Source organism: Pelmatolapia mariae, linkage group LG9, assembly GCF_036321145.2.
Source record: "Pelmatolapia mariae isolate MD_Pm_ZW linkage group LG9, Pm_UMD_F_2, whole genome shotgun sequence".
NCBI classification, from domain to species: Eukaryota; Metazoa; Chordata; class Actinopteri; order Cichliformes; family Cichlidae; genus Pelmatolapia; species Pelmatolapia mariae.
Window position 1 is genome coordinate 30,544,455 of NC_086235.1, and position 15,383 is coordinate 30,559,837.

The 15,383-nt window shown below is 41.6% G+C and overlaps 1 protein-coding gene across 1 annotated transcript in view; it reads left to right on the forward strand.

Moving 5' to 3' along the window:
• The window catches only part of LOC134634773 (partitioning defective 3 homolog), a 351,935-nt gene extending 336,815 nt beyond the window's left edge, over positions 1 to 15,120 (forward strand). Inside the window, exons 23-24 of the mRNA XM_063484142.1 lie at positions 5,647 to 5,774; positions 11,416 to 15,120. Coding sequence (XP_063340212.1) covers positions 5,647 to 5,774; positions 11,416 to 11,845 — 558 coding nt within the window. The 3' untranslated portion in view covers positions 11,846 to 15,120. The remainder of the gene's footprint in view (positions 1 to 5,646; positions 5,775 to 11,415) is intronic.
• Positions 15,121 to 15,383: the final 263 nt, after the last annotated feature.

The window sequence follows — 15,383 nt, forward strand, 5'->3', positions numbered from 1 at the left end:
AAATAAAAAGCACGATTTAAAATTGATTAAGACAAGCAAACAAACAAACAAACAAACAAACAAACAAACAAACAAACAAACAAACAAAACAGTATTTAAAATCAAAAATCAAAACAGTAGATAAAATCAAAACAGTAGATAAAATCAGAACAGTAGATAAAGTCAGTAGTTAAAATGTAAGTTTTGAAATTTAAGCTTAAAAGTGTGGATTTGAGAACAGGTGAGTCTTCAACCTGGATTTAAATAAACTGAGTGTTTCAGCTGATCTGAGGCTTTCTGGGAGTTTGTTCCAGATATATGGAGCATAAAAGCTGAATGCAGCTTCTCCGTGTTTGGTTCTGACTCTGGGAACTGATAAAAAACCGGATCCAGATGACCTGAGGGATCTGGAAGGTTCATACTGGGTCAGGAGGTCACTGATGTATTTTGGTCCTAAACCATTCAGAGCTTTATAAACCAGCATCAGAACTTTAAAGTCTATCCTCAATATTTAAGATAAGGTAAGGTAAGATAAGGGTACATGCATCAGTATTAGGTGTGGGGCTTGGTCTCCATGGGTTTAACCTCAGCTTTTCACTCAGGTCTGCCTGCTGCTAACAGCTGTAATGATCAGGTCCATCGCTGAACCTAAGCTCCAACATAATGGAATAATGATCAAGATACAAAAAGCCTCGTCTATCAGTCAATCCACTTAGCCCAGCACACGCAATTAGAGCTGGTATGTTTTTTCTCCTGCCCACCCTGCTTGTCTATAAGAGGGAATTTCCAGATGTTCATCATAAAGAACTGTTAAGCAATGTTTTTCCTAGAGCCCACCCCCCAGCCTCACATACACACACTCTTTCTCAATAAAAACAATTTGTGCTGTTAGGCTAGAGCACCAGTAAGCATGACCACACAGAGGAGTATGAGCACCACGCTGGTAACTTGGATCACACACATCAACAGCAACTTTTAAAGCCCAGATTTATGTGAATTCTTTTGATTTTATTATTACTTTGAATTCTGCTACCAGGGTTCATGTGTGTGCACATATTAGCTCTGCTTATGCAACTACTAGTTTCCTTAAATATTGTACTTTCATGTTGATTAGTGTTGTGTGCCGCACAGTTAACTCTATTACTATGTGATTACTTGAAGAGTAAGCCCTGTTTAACTAGTCACTTGACTTCCTCAGAGCTAAACAGCCAGGGATTGAACCACCAGCCTTCTGATTAATACATGAGTAACCCAGAAAACAAGCTTCCTGGATATGTCAAGCAGGTTTGCGGTCTAACGTTTCACCCGAGCTCTGGCAGTCGTGTTTGTGTGTCCGAGACTCGGCAGTCGGCACACTAACACCGTTGGTATCTCTCTGGCCCTACACAACCCCCCTATTTAGAATTTAAGATAGCCCAGAACAATCTCACACCCAGCGAGGAGTTAACACGTTACAGGAAGGCCATATCATGCTGTGAAAAAATAAGGAAAAGCCTAAAACCAGCATTGCAAACCCTTGCTGAGATGTGTTTCTTTCAACCAGATCTCTGACATTGATTGATTGTCGCCTTTTAGGGCTTCTTAGTCATGCTACTGCATGACTTTGTAGGGATTAGTGCTGTGTAATGTTGTGCAAGTAGTGAAGCAAGGTTTAGTGGCAACATGGTTAAAGCAAATACCATAAGCAATGGGATTTGCCATTGTATTTGAACAATACCAAGCTTAAAGTTATGTGGCTTGGTTGTTAATGTGGAATAGATTGATGCGTGATCTGATATTGTCACGTTGGTGTTGTTCCCATATCACAGTAATATCGGTCCAAGATCAACGTCGCACTGACCAAAGATGTTATCTGAGCATTCAGTTAGCATTAGCCAAGAAGCTAGCTAATACTAATACATTAGTGGCATAAATTTAGCTAACAGCAAACCTAAATTGACAATATTTTTTATTATATTCCATGAATTAATAAAGAAAACACTTGAAAGCTACCGCCGGTTGCGGAAGAGTTTGATATAAATAAAGGCATGTTTTTCTTTTTTCCCCACATTGCAAAACAACATGATTGGTCAGTTTCACTTAAAGATACAGAAAAAAATGACTTTTGTGCTGCCTTATGTGCATGCTACAAAGTCCCTAAATGATATAGCGATAGCCACACCAACCTCCTATTCACTGTGGTTCCTTGGACCAGAGGCCGGGAAATGGCAGACCACACTGCTTGATCCAGATGGATACGCCGCCCGGAGCTACACACCCAGGCAACCGCAAATGGACTGAGCTTGCTTATAATAAATTGGCGGAATTGGGTCGGTGCAGTGACTTTAAGAGAGACTCATTATCCAACTGGGCTTTTGTGAGGATGTGGTGTTTCACTACCATTCTCTCACTTTCTTCTTGTTGTATTTGCCCATTAGCAACCTTAATGTCTTCCACATGTCTGTTTGTGTACAGCTCGACTGTTCTCTTAAAACGGTTCCCTATGTGGTGGCCTCCAAGCATACTATCAAGAGAAGCATGGGCGGTAAAGCCATATGTTAGTGCTGACCCATCATCGCAACCTGCTTTGATATCTCAAAGGTTTGTGACCAGCTCTGAACCAAGAAATATTACACCTCGGCTGTCTTGCTCGACTCCCACCCAGCTGCTTTCCTCGTCCTAGTTTTTTTTTTTTTTTTTTGATAGCTGCAAATAATTTTCATAATTACATCCCGCCGGCTCTCATGTTTTAACAGGTGGAGAAGTTTTGTTTCCTCCTGCTTTGTCTGTGACACCACCAAGGAAGCAGGGGAGAGATAAAAACGTGCCGTATTGACATCATTTTTCACATTATTGGATAAAAACAAACACGGACATCTCTTTGATTTGATTTCATCAAATGTCATGTTTTATATGGCATTATATTCCAGGTCTAACATGAAATAATCTGATTCTCCTTCCCTGGATAATGGCATTAGTCTGACTGATTTTCTCTCCTGGCTATTTCTCATGCATTTCTCTTGGCATGGCGTCATCCACGTCGACCCTTCGGTTTGAGACTGAAGAGTGTAGCACCGCAGGATTCCTCCTCACTTCCTTTCAAATCACATTAATAACTTTCAGAGTGCGTGACTAATTATTTTCTCACTACCACATTCGAGTCCAGTAAAATTATTTTTCTTTTCCACCTCTCAGTTCATCTGATATTGGTTTATGTGCTCTACAGTTTCTGAGCCCGGGAAACATGTTGTTGCAGCGAAACCTGAAACATATGAGTCCAATTCACTTCGCCCACGTGGAATACTATTATGTTTTTAAGACTTGGAGGGCTTGAGAAAAAGACTTGCTGTTGACGCTGAGTGAAATGTAATTGTGCTGTTATTGCAGCTGTCCAAGTGAGGAGAAAAGCAGTCATTTCAGGAACAGAAGACGTTTCCAAGAAGACGTTTTTGCTGACAGCTTTTCATTCCACCAGCGCACCTTTACCCCATCGATTAATTCCAGAATTGTTCTCGTCAGTCAGATATTGCTGTATTATCAGAAGCGTTTGGCTTCACAGAGATACACTCGCGGTGTCTATTGATACTGCCCCAAAGGGCACCTTAATACCCCATATTTAGCATGTTTAGACACTTGCTTGTTACTGTAATGTACATATTTATAATACCCATATATCATTCTCTATATGTCTACCTGCTGTCAATACAAATAAAGGCAGTAAGAAGAGCTTATTATACTACTATTAACACTTTGACCTTCAGATACCTTGAACTTGAAATAGAGGTCAAAGGTTATATGTGATATAATATTTTAAACCTTTATACAGTACTTAATATATGTTGATATTATGTTTGATAGTTTCAAGGTTTTGGTGATCTTTTGATCAATAAATCCTTCAGTTCACCTGGAAGACCTTGGTTGATGTAAGCCAAATTTGAATGGATTGTTAACATGACCGCACTCTACACCCTGACCAAGTTTGATCAGAATTCATTTGAGTCTTTTTGTGGCAGAATTGCAGGCACGCACGCAAATGCTACCAAAAACATAACCTCCTTGATGGAGATAACAATGGGAAGGTATCATTTTGTGGCAAATAGGGTTAATGTTGTAAATTGGGGAATTTTAAACTCAAACCCACAATCTTTTCTTCAGCCTAACCACACAGCGAAAAGTACGTAAAACGCAAGTGCAAACAAAATTAATCAGTGAATAGTTTTAATAATGAAAAATCCCAAATGGGAGCCTTACCGCAGTGTTCTGGCTGACAAATGTCACTACATCCACATCTGGCTGTCTGCATCCACAGACACCCTTTCAACCATTAAATGCAGATTTCACATTAAATGCACATTACTGTAGCTGGTGTGTCAAAAGCATGGACACCAAAAGACACCTTGTACTGTATGTACCTCTGCAACACCACCATCTGATTGAATGGCAGTATTTGACATCCTGTGTTTACTGCAAATCAGAGGACAAAGTGCATTAAACTGTGAGTTTACCTACATTCTGCCAGCTCCACGAATACAAATCCAAAGACTGTGAAGAAGCTGCTCAGGTTTAGAAATCAAATTTGGGTAAATTGTGAGTTATTAAGTGGTTAATTTATTCACACAAGCCATCCACCACTACCTGCCTTCCATAATAAAGCCTGAGCCTTATGAATGCTGACAAGTGGTCAAGCCACGCCTGCAACACCTCTTCAGCTTGCTTCTGTTTAATTGGCTTGTCTCGTTCTTTCATAAGCCAGCTCGTTAGCAGCATGCTGGTGCTGAGGGAGATGATATCTCCATGTCAACCTCACAGATGATCAGACGGCAAACACACATGCACACTGGTACAGGTTAGCAGTGTGTTGTCATATGCATATGAGCGGAATGAAGCCATAGCTGGAAATGCTCGTCTATAATTTATCTCTTCAGCACACTAGTGGTGGGCTAAACTGATCCAAACTGTAGCTATCAAGACCTACAGCTGACACAAATAAGCTCCGTCGCAAAATGTTTAATGCATACTAAAGAGAAAAGTCATATCAACCATGTGGCCAGTGCAGTATGTTTGAAAAGTTAAGAGAACAGGATTCTTTGTTTGTTTTTTTTAATCACAGCATTCTTTAAAAGCAGTTCTCCTTTCTTAATTTGTGGTTGATATGGACCACGGTTCATTTAGTACTTTATTATCTGTGTACCAGGCAACACAGATGCCTTAAACAAGCCATTCAAAAGGTACCTAGGGTTAAATGGACTAGCGAAACACAATTAGGGCTCTACTACCTTTTAAGACTACAATATAAAATAAATCACTAGCCAAGAATCGCTGAAGCTGCAAACAACCAGCATGTGCCACTTTCCCACGACTAAGAACTCGTGTGAACAATTTAAGTTCAATTCATCTTTTATCAAAAAAATAATTTTCTTTTCTCTTATATGGACTGGTTCTTATAATGCACGTTTCTACTCTATCCTGAGCACTCAAAGTGCTTTACTCAACACTTTTTTTGTACTGTTTCTGAGTGCTTCCTAACTAACATCCACACACTATATGCATGCTATAGTCAGATGGATGCATTGGAGAGCAACATGGGGTTAGTACAACATGCTAGTACATTAAATGCTTGCCTTTGGTTCTCTCTTTGTTACTGTGTATTCACTGTGTCTGTGCTGACTGTATTTGTGGGTTTAACAGGCCAGCAATGGGACGGAGACATCAAGTGGACGCCATTCTGTAACGGTTGAGACTCAGGTCCAGAAACAGCAGCAAGAGGACAGAGATGATTTCCCACAAGCACAGAGACAGTACAATTCCCTGCCACGGTGAGACATCCTTCCTTCCTTTTCTTTCTTTCTTCAAACTGTCCGTGCATCCATGCGGCTGCGTCCACCCCTTTGACTTATCACGTCCTCCCTGCCCTTTCTCAACCCCTTCATTTGACTTTTTTTGATTTCCATCAATTTCTTTTCCTCACATTTTTGCCTTCCCCCCACCTCCCCCCTCCCTCACTTATCTCTTTGGCTTCCCTCAAAGTCAATCACCACAAAGCCACTTTCAACTAATCTCCAGACATTTAAACGATTCTTAGCAAACTCTTTGAATGAAATCATTTAATGTGATCGCTTAGAATTATTTGACTGATATTCAACTTCATTAAGTCAACGCTGACCCCAAGAAAGCGGTGACTTTGTCCCAAGCCCCCCTCTCCAATAACAGCTCCAATATCACGTTATTTTTTTAAAGGGTTTTTTTCCCTCTGCAATCTCTTGCCTCGCACAGTTTGCCATTAGAAGCTACAAGCACTGCTCTTCATCTTCTCCATCTTCTTTTTTCGATTCTTTTTTGCATATTTGTCAAAGAGATGCCAATAAAGCTTACCATATCTTACATCTTGAGCCTTTTTTGTGGGAGGGGGTGGTTTAGTATCAATATTTGCCATTTCTGCCAGCACGCCGTTAAATGTCTTTACTGAAGTTTTTAATCTCATGGCAGTAGGTGCAAATTACAAAGTTAACCACTGCTGCTAGGGGAAAGAATGTCGCATATGAAGCTTAATATCCTGGAAGAAAAGCTCCCCAAGGCAATAATTCTGTCATTTGACTGACTGACACATTATTGTTGAATATTTCCACACTGAAAACAATCCATTGTGAGGGTTTTTTTGCATTGTGAAATGTATTATATGTTCAAAAATGCTAAGAGCAAGTCAAGATTTATTTCACTTTTGCAGCTTGCCAATTTAAACAAAGACGGAGCCCTTAATATATGTGTGTGTGTGTGTGTTTGCCACAGTTCTCGTCTGTGCTGTAACGCACAAGCACCAATCACTTCTTCATATCCATCCCCTTTTGTGTTATGTTGCCTCAAAACACAGTTGGGTCGATGAAAACGTGTTGGTGTCTGTGGATATGGATTTGCGGTCCACATGGACACATAATCAATTTGGTCTGTATAAGGCAGACTGATCTATGCATTCCCCTCATATGTGTTGTCTGCTTGCATCTCATGTGGTGTGACAGTTGAGCTGGGACCTTCTCTCCCAGTGAGTTGCTTCTCTTGGGAAAGTTCATGTCTCTGGCCAAGCAGCCAAGCGAGGATGGCCTTTGATATGCATTCCTTTCATAATCTCATAGTGGCTTCAGGCTAAGAGCCACATGAGCTCAGGCTTGATGCTTGACCCTGGCTTTTCGGGGCTTGGTGTGTCGGCATGGCTTCTCATTAAAGAGCTAGTCTTACATCCCCAGATTAATAATCACAATGCCTTCTAATGTCAGCCACCTCTCTTATTGGAACCTCTTCATCTTTTCCTCTTCCAAAGCAGGAAGTCTGAGCAGTCAGCCATTCAGCAGAAAAGGGAACATTCCCTCACCAAAAAACACCCCAGAAGCTTCCAGAGGAAACCATGGTAGCTGGTTATCTGATGACGGCCAGGCTTAGCTCGCTGTCTGGGATGTGAGGATTGGAAGAACACTAATGAAGGCTTGTTGTTGGAGCAGGATTAGCAGTGACAGGCAGCGGAGGTCGAGAGTGACTGGGAGAGGAACGAGTGTTTTAGTAGGAAGGAGAGACCACTGATTAGCCCGAAAGAGATGTACACACACACACACACAAGCACATGCATGAATGCAGTGAATGTCGAGATAAGGTTCTTAACTGCGGGCTGAGTGAACTGCCAGTAGCTCTTTCATCTAGCCGTGCAACTATCGCATTCCCAGCCAAAAGAATATTGTTCCAAGTTAGAAAGAAAACATTATTCCAGGTTTGTAGACAATTTATTTATACAATATAGAAAACGATTGTTGCATTACACATTAGATGCTTTTGGGTGCATGTGTACGTGCGTGCATGTGTGGAAGCTTTCTCCTACTTCTCATAAACTCTGATTCTTCCCAGCTGTTTTAAAGAAACACACAGCGGCCACAAATGTTCCTGCGAGCCAACTTCCTGGGTTTGTTTGTTATTTTCTGTCATTCTAAATTTACCCCACTCTTTGGCATGATGTATTTTCCCATCCCCTCCCGCTGTACATGTAACTAATCTACTTTGTGACATATTCTGGCAAAGGAGTAGAGGTGATAAGAGAAGTAGATCCCTTGACGCATCAATCACTATTACATTCCTGTGGAGCAACGCAATCTCTCTGCTCTCATCTCTCCGCCTCTGACTTCCCCCTAAAACTTGTGTGCTTTTAAAACCTAAAAGGTCATTCTGGAAACGCAGGTTGCTTCCTCGTGCAACAGGCGTTCCTGCGCTTCTAAACAAGCGACTCCCTCATGAACGGTGCTGGCTGCTCTGTGAGCCAAGCCGGGGTGTAAGTGCGTGGCGGCTCGCCCAGACAGTGAGGCCCATGTATGGAGCATGTGGTGAGGCTCTCTGCAGTCTGTCCATACATCTGCCCCTCTACCAATTACTCTCGTACTTGTGCACACAAGCAACCAAATGGCGGAACAAGAGGATGTGTTTGTGTTGCACACGTTTGTAACAGAAATGCATGCACAAAAAAACTCACAAGCTCACAAGAGCCCACATACCCCACGTTTACAGGGCCATGTGCTTTAGCCCTTCCCCTCCCTTTAGTCATTGTGAACCGCAAGGGCTTTCATTAGAAATGCTGAAATTTTGGGATTCTCATAACAGTTTCACTGTGATGATGATAGAAAGAAAATATTTCTAGCAATGGAAAGTTATCAAGAAAGAGGCAGTGTATTTTGTAGCGTTTGCTTTAAATCTGTGTGCCCATGATGGCAGCCCTGGTATAGAAACAGACTGTATAGTGTTTATACTTGCAGTGGAATTCCCTTATTGAAATCCCCACTTCAACACTTATTTTTAAAATGTTTATTACGTATTTCTACGGTGGCTCTGAGAGCTCAAATGCACTGCAAGAAAAGATCCGAAAATTGGAAAAACGCTGCAAAAGCACACAGTAGAAGTTGAATAAAACAGAATGGAAATAGAAACATAATAAGTTATTATGTTTCTATTTCCATTCTGTTTTATTCAACTTCCATGATGTTATTATTAATAACATCATGGAAGTTGAATGAAACAGAATGGTATTTCAATAAAAGAAAGAAGAAATAGGAAAAAAAAAACAACAGAAGGTCAAAAAACCCACAAAGGAAGTTGAATAAAATAGAACAGAAGTAGAAAAAAAACACAACAGAAGTGTTTCTGCTGAGACATTAATGTGACGGAACAGCTGCACAAGTGACAAAAACATGTGAAGGATTGCACCGAGACATGCTTAAAAGGATTCATCAGTGCTATGAGAGAGAAAAATATCACATGATTCATGTAATACGTTTACTGTTAGCCGTGTACTGTTAGCTTGTCAGTTCTGTAGCTGTTCTGTCACGTTAATATCTCACCAAAAACACTTTAGTTGTGTTTTCTGTGTGTGTGTGTGTTTTGGTTTGTTTTTTGGGGGAGTTTTTGCTGAAGTTTTCCTATTTCCTTTGTATTTTATTTTACTTCCTTTGTAGTTTTTTTATTGCTGTCACTCCTTGAGTCAGGCATGCAGGGCACCCAAGCTGGTGAATGCATTAACCCAAGAAGGAAGTCACCTAGGATCAAATTGATACCATAGGTACATCGACTAAACCTCTCTGACAATTTTGACTCTTGGTGACCTTGTTGGAGGTAAACTTTTCTTTCCTGGCATTTTTCTAATTGCTGGTGTTTTTCTAAGGCTACGTCCACACTAATGTGTTTTCGTTTGCATCGTTTTCTCTCCGTTTTGGCCTCCCACCCACACTGAGACGGCGTTTTCCTCAAGGAAAAGCGCAGCGTTTGAAAACGCTCTCGAAAACGCATACATTTCAAAACAGAGCTGCCCCGTCGCAGTGTGGACACTCGAAAACGCAGACTTTCTAAACGATGACACATTTCAGTCATGTGACCAATTAAACACATGATAGCGGAGGGCATTATACAGCAGTTGTTTTGATTGCTCTCAATTTTGACAGCCCTAAAAATGATTAATATCAGTTTGTACATGCTCCAGATAGCTTTTCTTCAAATTCTTTAAGTCTCACTCGCTTTTGCGCATGCGCAGGACTGGAACGTAAGCGTTTTGGGCTGTTTCAATGTGGACGTGCAACTCTGTGAAAACGACTGAAAACGCTAGTGTGGATGCCGTTTTCAAATCTATCTGGGCTAGTGTGGACGTAGCCTCAGTTGCATTGTGTTTGAACATTCAGGGCCATCGTACATATTCCACTGCCAATATATCTGCCTATATATATTTACCATGCTTATATTCAAAAGTGCTTTCTTACCAAATACTGGACTGACATGTGTCACCACTTCCATCAAAAACTTTAAAAGGGTATATTTTTGAATGGAGTAAAATTCATCAGTTTCATCTAGTTGAATGTGAAATTAAAAATCATGGTTCTTGGGTTGTTTTTTTGTTTTTGTTTTTTTGCAGTTTGTACAAATTGAGGAATGAGTCCCACTTCCCTCAGTTGTAAGACTTCTTAAAAAACAAAACAAAAACAGTTGTGTCTTCTGCCTGTTCCTCACAGCCTCCCTGGAATGCAGGTGTTCTGGCCTAAAAGCATACCAGGCCCCTGCCTCCCTCTGCAGTCTTGTGCCTTGTACTCAAAAGCCTTTTAAGCACACAACGGGTCAGTGAGGTGTGAATGGGATCTCTCTTAGCACCCCTGATGCAAAAGACACTGTCACAGATATTCCATCCCATGTCTGCTCTAATGGATTCTAATAATGGAGGAGAAGATTTAACACTTTAGCCAAAGACCCTGCAGATTTCAATGACAGCTGTCCAGGTGAAAGTGGAGCACGTGTGGTGGGACGCATGCATGGATGATAGCTCTTTTGTTTAAATTTTGTGTTTCTAACAAAAGATACGTCCATAAATCTTTGGCCGGCCTGTCAGTGCATGGGCTGACAGGCAAGTCGAAGATGAGTAGAAGCCAGATAACTCTCTGAGGCCTACCATTATTCTGTCTGGTCTGTAAGTGCACCCATCTGCATCCCCAATACCAAGTTAAATGGATGAAAGCCGGCATTTTCTCAGCGAGGTTTTAACATTTATGTTTGTTTACAATGTGGAACTAATAGTCCTGCACGCGTTTCATGCTTCCGATATTTATTTCCTGCCTCTTTCATGTCTCGTTTCTTTTTTCTTTTATGTTACTGGATTCAGTCTAATCACGCAGGAGCCTAAAACAGACCCCTCTGCACCATTGATGTTGCTTTCAGTATTTTAAGTGAATGCCACGTCCTGCTTTTAACTCTCACACAAATGTGAAAATGATCCCGTTCTCTGCTGAAGTGCAGTTCCTTTTGAATTCCCCTTGAATACTGCTGACCCAGGGGGCTTTTTTTTTAAAGCAGAATCAAATAAAATCCACCTCTGTTCGCTTTAGATTTAATTGCTGCTTAAGGTGACTGAGAAAACAGTGCAATTGACCCTCCTACCTGTTTCTGTGTGTTTAGGCAACCTCGCAAGAACAACAGTGCGGCGTCCCAGGACTCGTGGGACAAGATGTACGTGCCAGCAGAGGGATTTCAGCCATCCAAGGAAAATCCTCGCTACTCCGGGGGCCAGGGGTCACGTAACGGCTACCTGGGAACACCCAGTATTAACGCCCGCGTCTTCCTCGAGACCCAGGAGTTGCTGAGGCAGGAGGAAAGGCGTCGAGAGCAGGAGGCCAGCAAAACCAGGCCGCCTCCTGCACAGGAAACCCCCAGCGGCGTCACCTTTGACCAGAACAGAGACAGCACTCAAGCCACTGGCTCTGCCATAGCTCGGGCCCTCTCAAAACCCAAGGGGCCCTACAGACAGGATGTGCCCCCATCACCGTCCCAAATCGCCAAGCTCAGCAGGCATCAGAGTTCAGTGAAGGGAAGGCTGTTTTATTCCTGAGAGGGTGAAAAGGAAGAATATGGATGTCTTTAAGGAGATGAGGACTGATCCTAACAAGCATTTACAGGGAAAAAAAAAACAAAAACAAGATTTGTGGGATTTTTTTTAAAATAAAAATATGAGATATAAAGATTTTTATAGGACTGCTGTTAAAAATGTTTATATTTAAAGAAAGATTTTTTTAATTAAGAACCGTGATCCTTTTTAAGCTGTTTTATAGTCCAGCATTGTGATCATTCATACCTTGTATGTTTATCCTTTAAGTGCCTTTAAAGTCATTTGATTGTTTGGTGTTTTTGACTCGTGATCTGCTGTTTTGACCCATCTAACACACCCGGAAAAAACTGCCATCACAACAGAGGACTGGTTGAGGGGATCTCAGCAGCGCTGCACCTAAACAGTCGTAACCTAATGGGCAAGTCTCAGTCCAGACATGCTTTTTCTACCACGCATCTGCTAGCAGGGACCTCAGTCGATACCACGCTTGTGTGAATGAGGCTTATTTTTGATGTTCATGGCGACTTTAACTGTGTGTGTGTGTAGGTGTGTGTGTGTGTGTGTTTGAGAGAGAGAGGGTGACAGAGTGCTGGCAGGAGCTGACATGTAGTGGGAGAGTGTGGAGGTTAAAAAGCTTGTGTGAACTGTGGAGTCAGAGCTTGGGTTTTGGGCATGAGCACCCATCCCCCTCACTTCAGGGAAATGTCCCTTTTGGTTTCAGATACAGGACTTACTCAAAGTCTGTATCCTCTTTCCAACCCCCTCTTGTATTCAGTATGATAATCCTAAATTCTCTCTTCCCTTCTGCTGGCTGCTTTATCAGTCCCCCCTCCCCCTCTCTCTCACATTGTCGCCATCAATATACAGCACTCTCAGTGGAGGAAAACGGCTTTAGATCTTCTTTATTTCTGCTCCGCTCCACCCACTCAGGGAATCCAGCAGTACAAATGGGGTCAGGTCTGGGTTATTAATTAATGTACGTCATTAAAAATAAATGCACACCTTCGTTTGTGTTTGTTCTCACGTACGGTGAGGAGATAAAAAATGGCAACCTTGCCAGCGTGCCGCTTGGCCCCTGGCCTCGCCTGGACTGATTTGGCCGTAACCGAAGCCTGCTGGCCTTTAGGTGTCTGAGCTGTTCTTCGCTGAATATTTCATCAGGGCAGTTACATGGGAAACTGCATCAGCTCTGCTGTGGGTGGCCTTGGTGTAGTGCTGCTTATCCATGGGGCAGATACAATGGAGCTGATTTTGTTTACCTTCATGATTATTTCCATTATTTCCAAACAAGAATTCACTCTTCTGGAATAGAGGACCTGATTTGCTATGTGAGGCCGATTTTCTTTTCTTAAGGAGAAAAGTGCAGATTACATTTGAGTTACAGTTTAGATTTAGATCAGGTTAGGAAAAATGACTTGGATATATGTTTATATGCACTAAAAAAACAGGTTATGCTTTCAACTTGAAACTGAGGTGTAAATGTGATCAGGCTGGTGATCAGACTTCTCCTTTGCTACATTACATTTGGTTTTGTAACTGTTGTGGTGTTACAATATGCTGTTTCATGGTGAATGTGCTCAACAAGCAGATCTCCAGCATTGTCATATGACACATGTAGACCTCTGGTGGTTTCTTTGTGTCAACTTCAGTCACGCTTGGATGGATTTATTTTGAACACCGAGGATGTATCTAACAAGCGAACTCCCTGATTCTCAACTCTGAGGTCAGGCACATGTAATAAGAAACCCAGCGAGACATCTGCATGACCAAGAAGTCTGTTAAAAGCTAGCTTGACAAATCAGGTCTCTCTAATTCCATGTTCCGGCCATAGACAAATCAGCCTACCACAGAAAGCAGACCGAAGCTTTGTTGCTTAGGTGCTTAAAAAAAAATTGCATTCGATATAATACACTGACTGGAGTTCTCACAGGATGAATTGCACTTTTCTCTTTTGTCCCCTTTGTGATCATTCAAATGAATTTGCTTCGCTAAACCTCTGTTATTTCCTGAGCCCCGGGTTAAGCGCCGAGTCTGGGATTATACTTCTTTGGGAACACACACACGGACAGCTGCGGCCACCACCGAGGCCTTGTTCTTCCTATAACGCTGCTTTCTGGTCCGTACAGAGTTCTCTCGGAGGACACTGCAGTGCGCTGGCAGCACATACAGCAGATCTCTCCACAAGCACCCTGGCTCACTTAAGTACGCTGAAAATATAACAGCATAAGACTAGAATTAGGATTAAGATAAAACTCCAGGCTACAGTTTCACAGTCGCTGGTGAGATTATAGATTACGGTCCTCACAAGCAGCAAAAAAAAAGTATCCTCACACATGCAAGGATATTGAAAGGAGAGCATGAGTAAGCTTGTTTCCCTACCAATTTTTGCAGCGTGCTTGTACGTAGGTGGCCATGTGGTTAAGTGTCTGTGAATGCTGCCAGTAAATAGATGCTCCAATATGTCTCTGAATATGTCTTGGCAGCCATATGAACCACTCTGCTGCCGAGTGGGAGAAGAGCAGAGGAGTAGGAGGGAGAGAAGATGGGAGGCCTGACCTTGCAGATGATTCAGTCAATGGAGTAATCACAACTATTCCTCTGAGTCCGCACTACAAACGAGAGGTTACTGACGAGGCAGCGCTCACTTTTGCTGTCTCTTCTTCTTATTCTCCACATTTATCTCCTCCTTCTGTCTGTCAGTTTGCATCTTTCTTTTTTTTTGCCTGGGCAGAATTGTTGGATCTGGTTGTGTAGATGAAAGTGGTGGTTGCTGTTGTTGGTGGTGGTGTGTGTGTGTTTGCATGGGCGTGAATGTGTTTATGTAAAGGAACTTTGACACAGCAGCTGTTTTAACGTGTCCGTGTTTCATGTCTCATGAACTGTAGAGGCGCCCGCGATATCTAATGATTTTATTCCCTCTCTCCTATGCAAATTAGATGATATCCCATAATGCACATTTATTATTTGTGTTGTGTAATTAATGTTTGTTCTCCATCTCTGTGACATATGGATATTTTTTTTTCCCATAAAGCTATTATTTCGGGAGATTTTTTTTAAAGTCCTGGGATAAATGAGAAAGATATTGCTATATTTTCATTGTGTTTTTACAGCCTTCCTTTATTGTGTTTTATTATCCACAACATGGTACTATGGTAGTGAAAAAAACTGAAAAAAAATTATTAATATGTAAGCACTGTGCAATTTTCCTTTATACAACAGTGTGTCATTAAGAAATGTTTCTGCTGTTCTCTGTACATACAATATGAACCATTTTTTCAGCGAATAAATTGAGGGTAGTTTCAGTCCTTGTAACAATAATTTCCCTTGATTGCTTTGCTTTAACATTCACAAATTGTTCCTCTCCTTGATAACACCAGCTAAGGGAAGTAATGAATAACTTATTCTTGCTGCTGCCATACCAGATATGTATTCACGATTCAAGTATTCAAAATGAAACATTGTTGAACTTATGATAATTATCGGTTATGAAAGTGAAATTGGCTGTTCTCTTTCAGAGGTACGCACATGCATTTAAACTAGG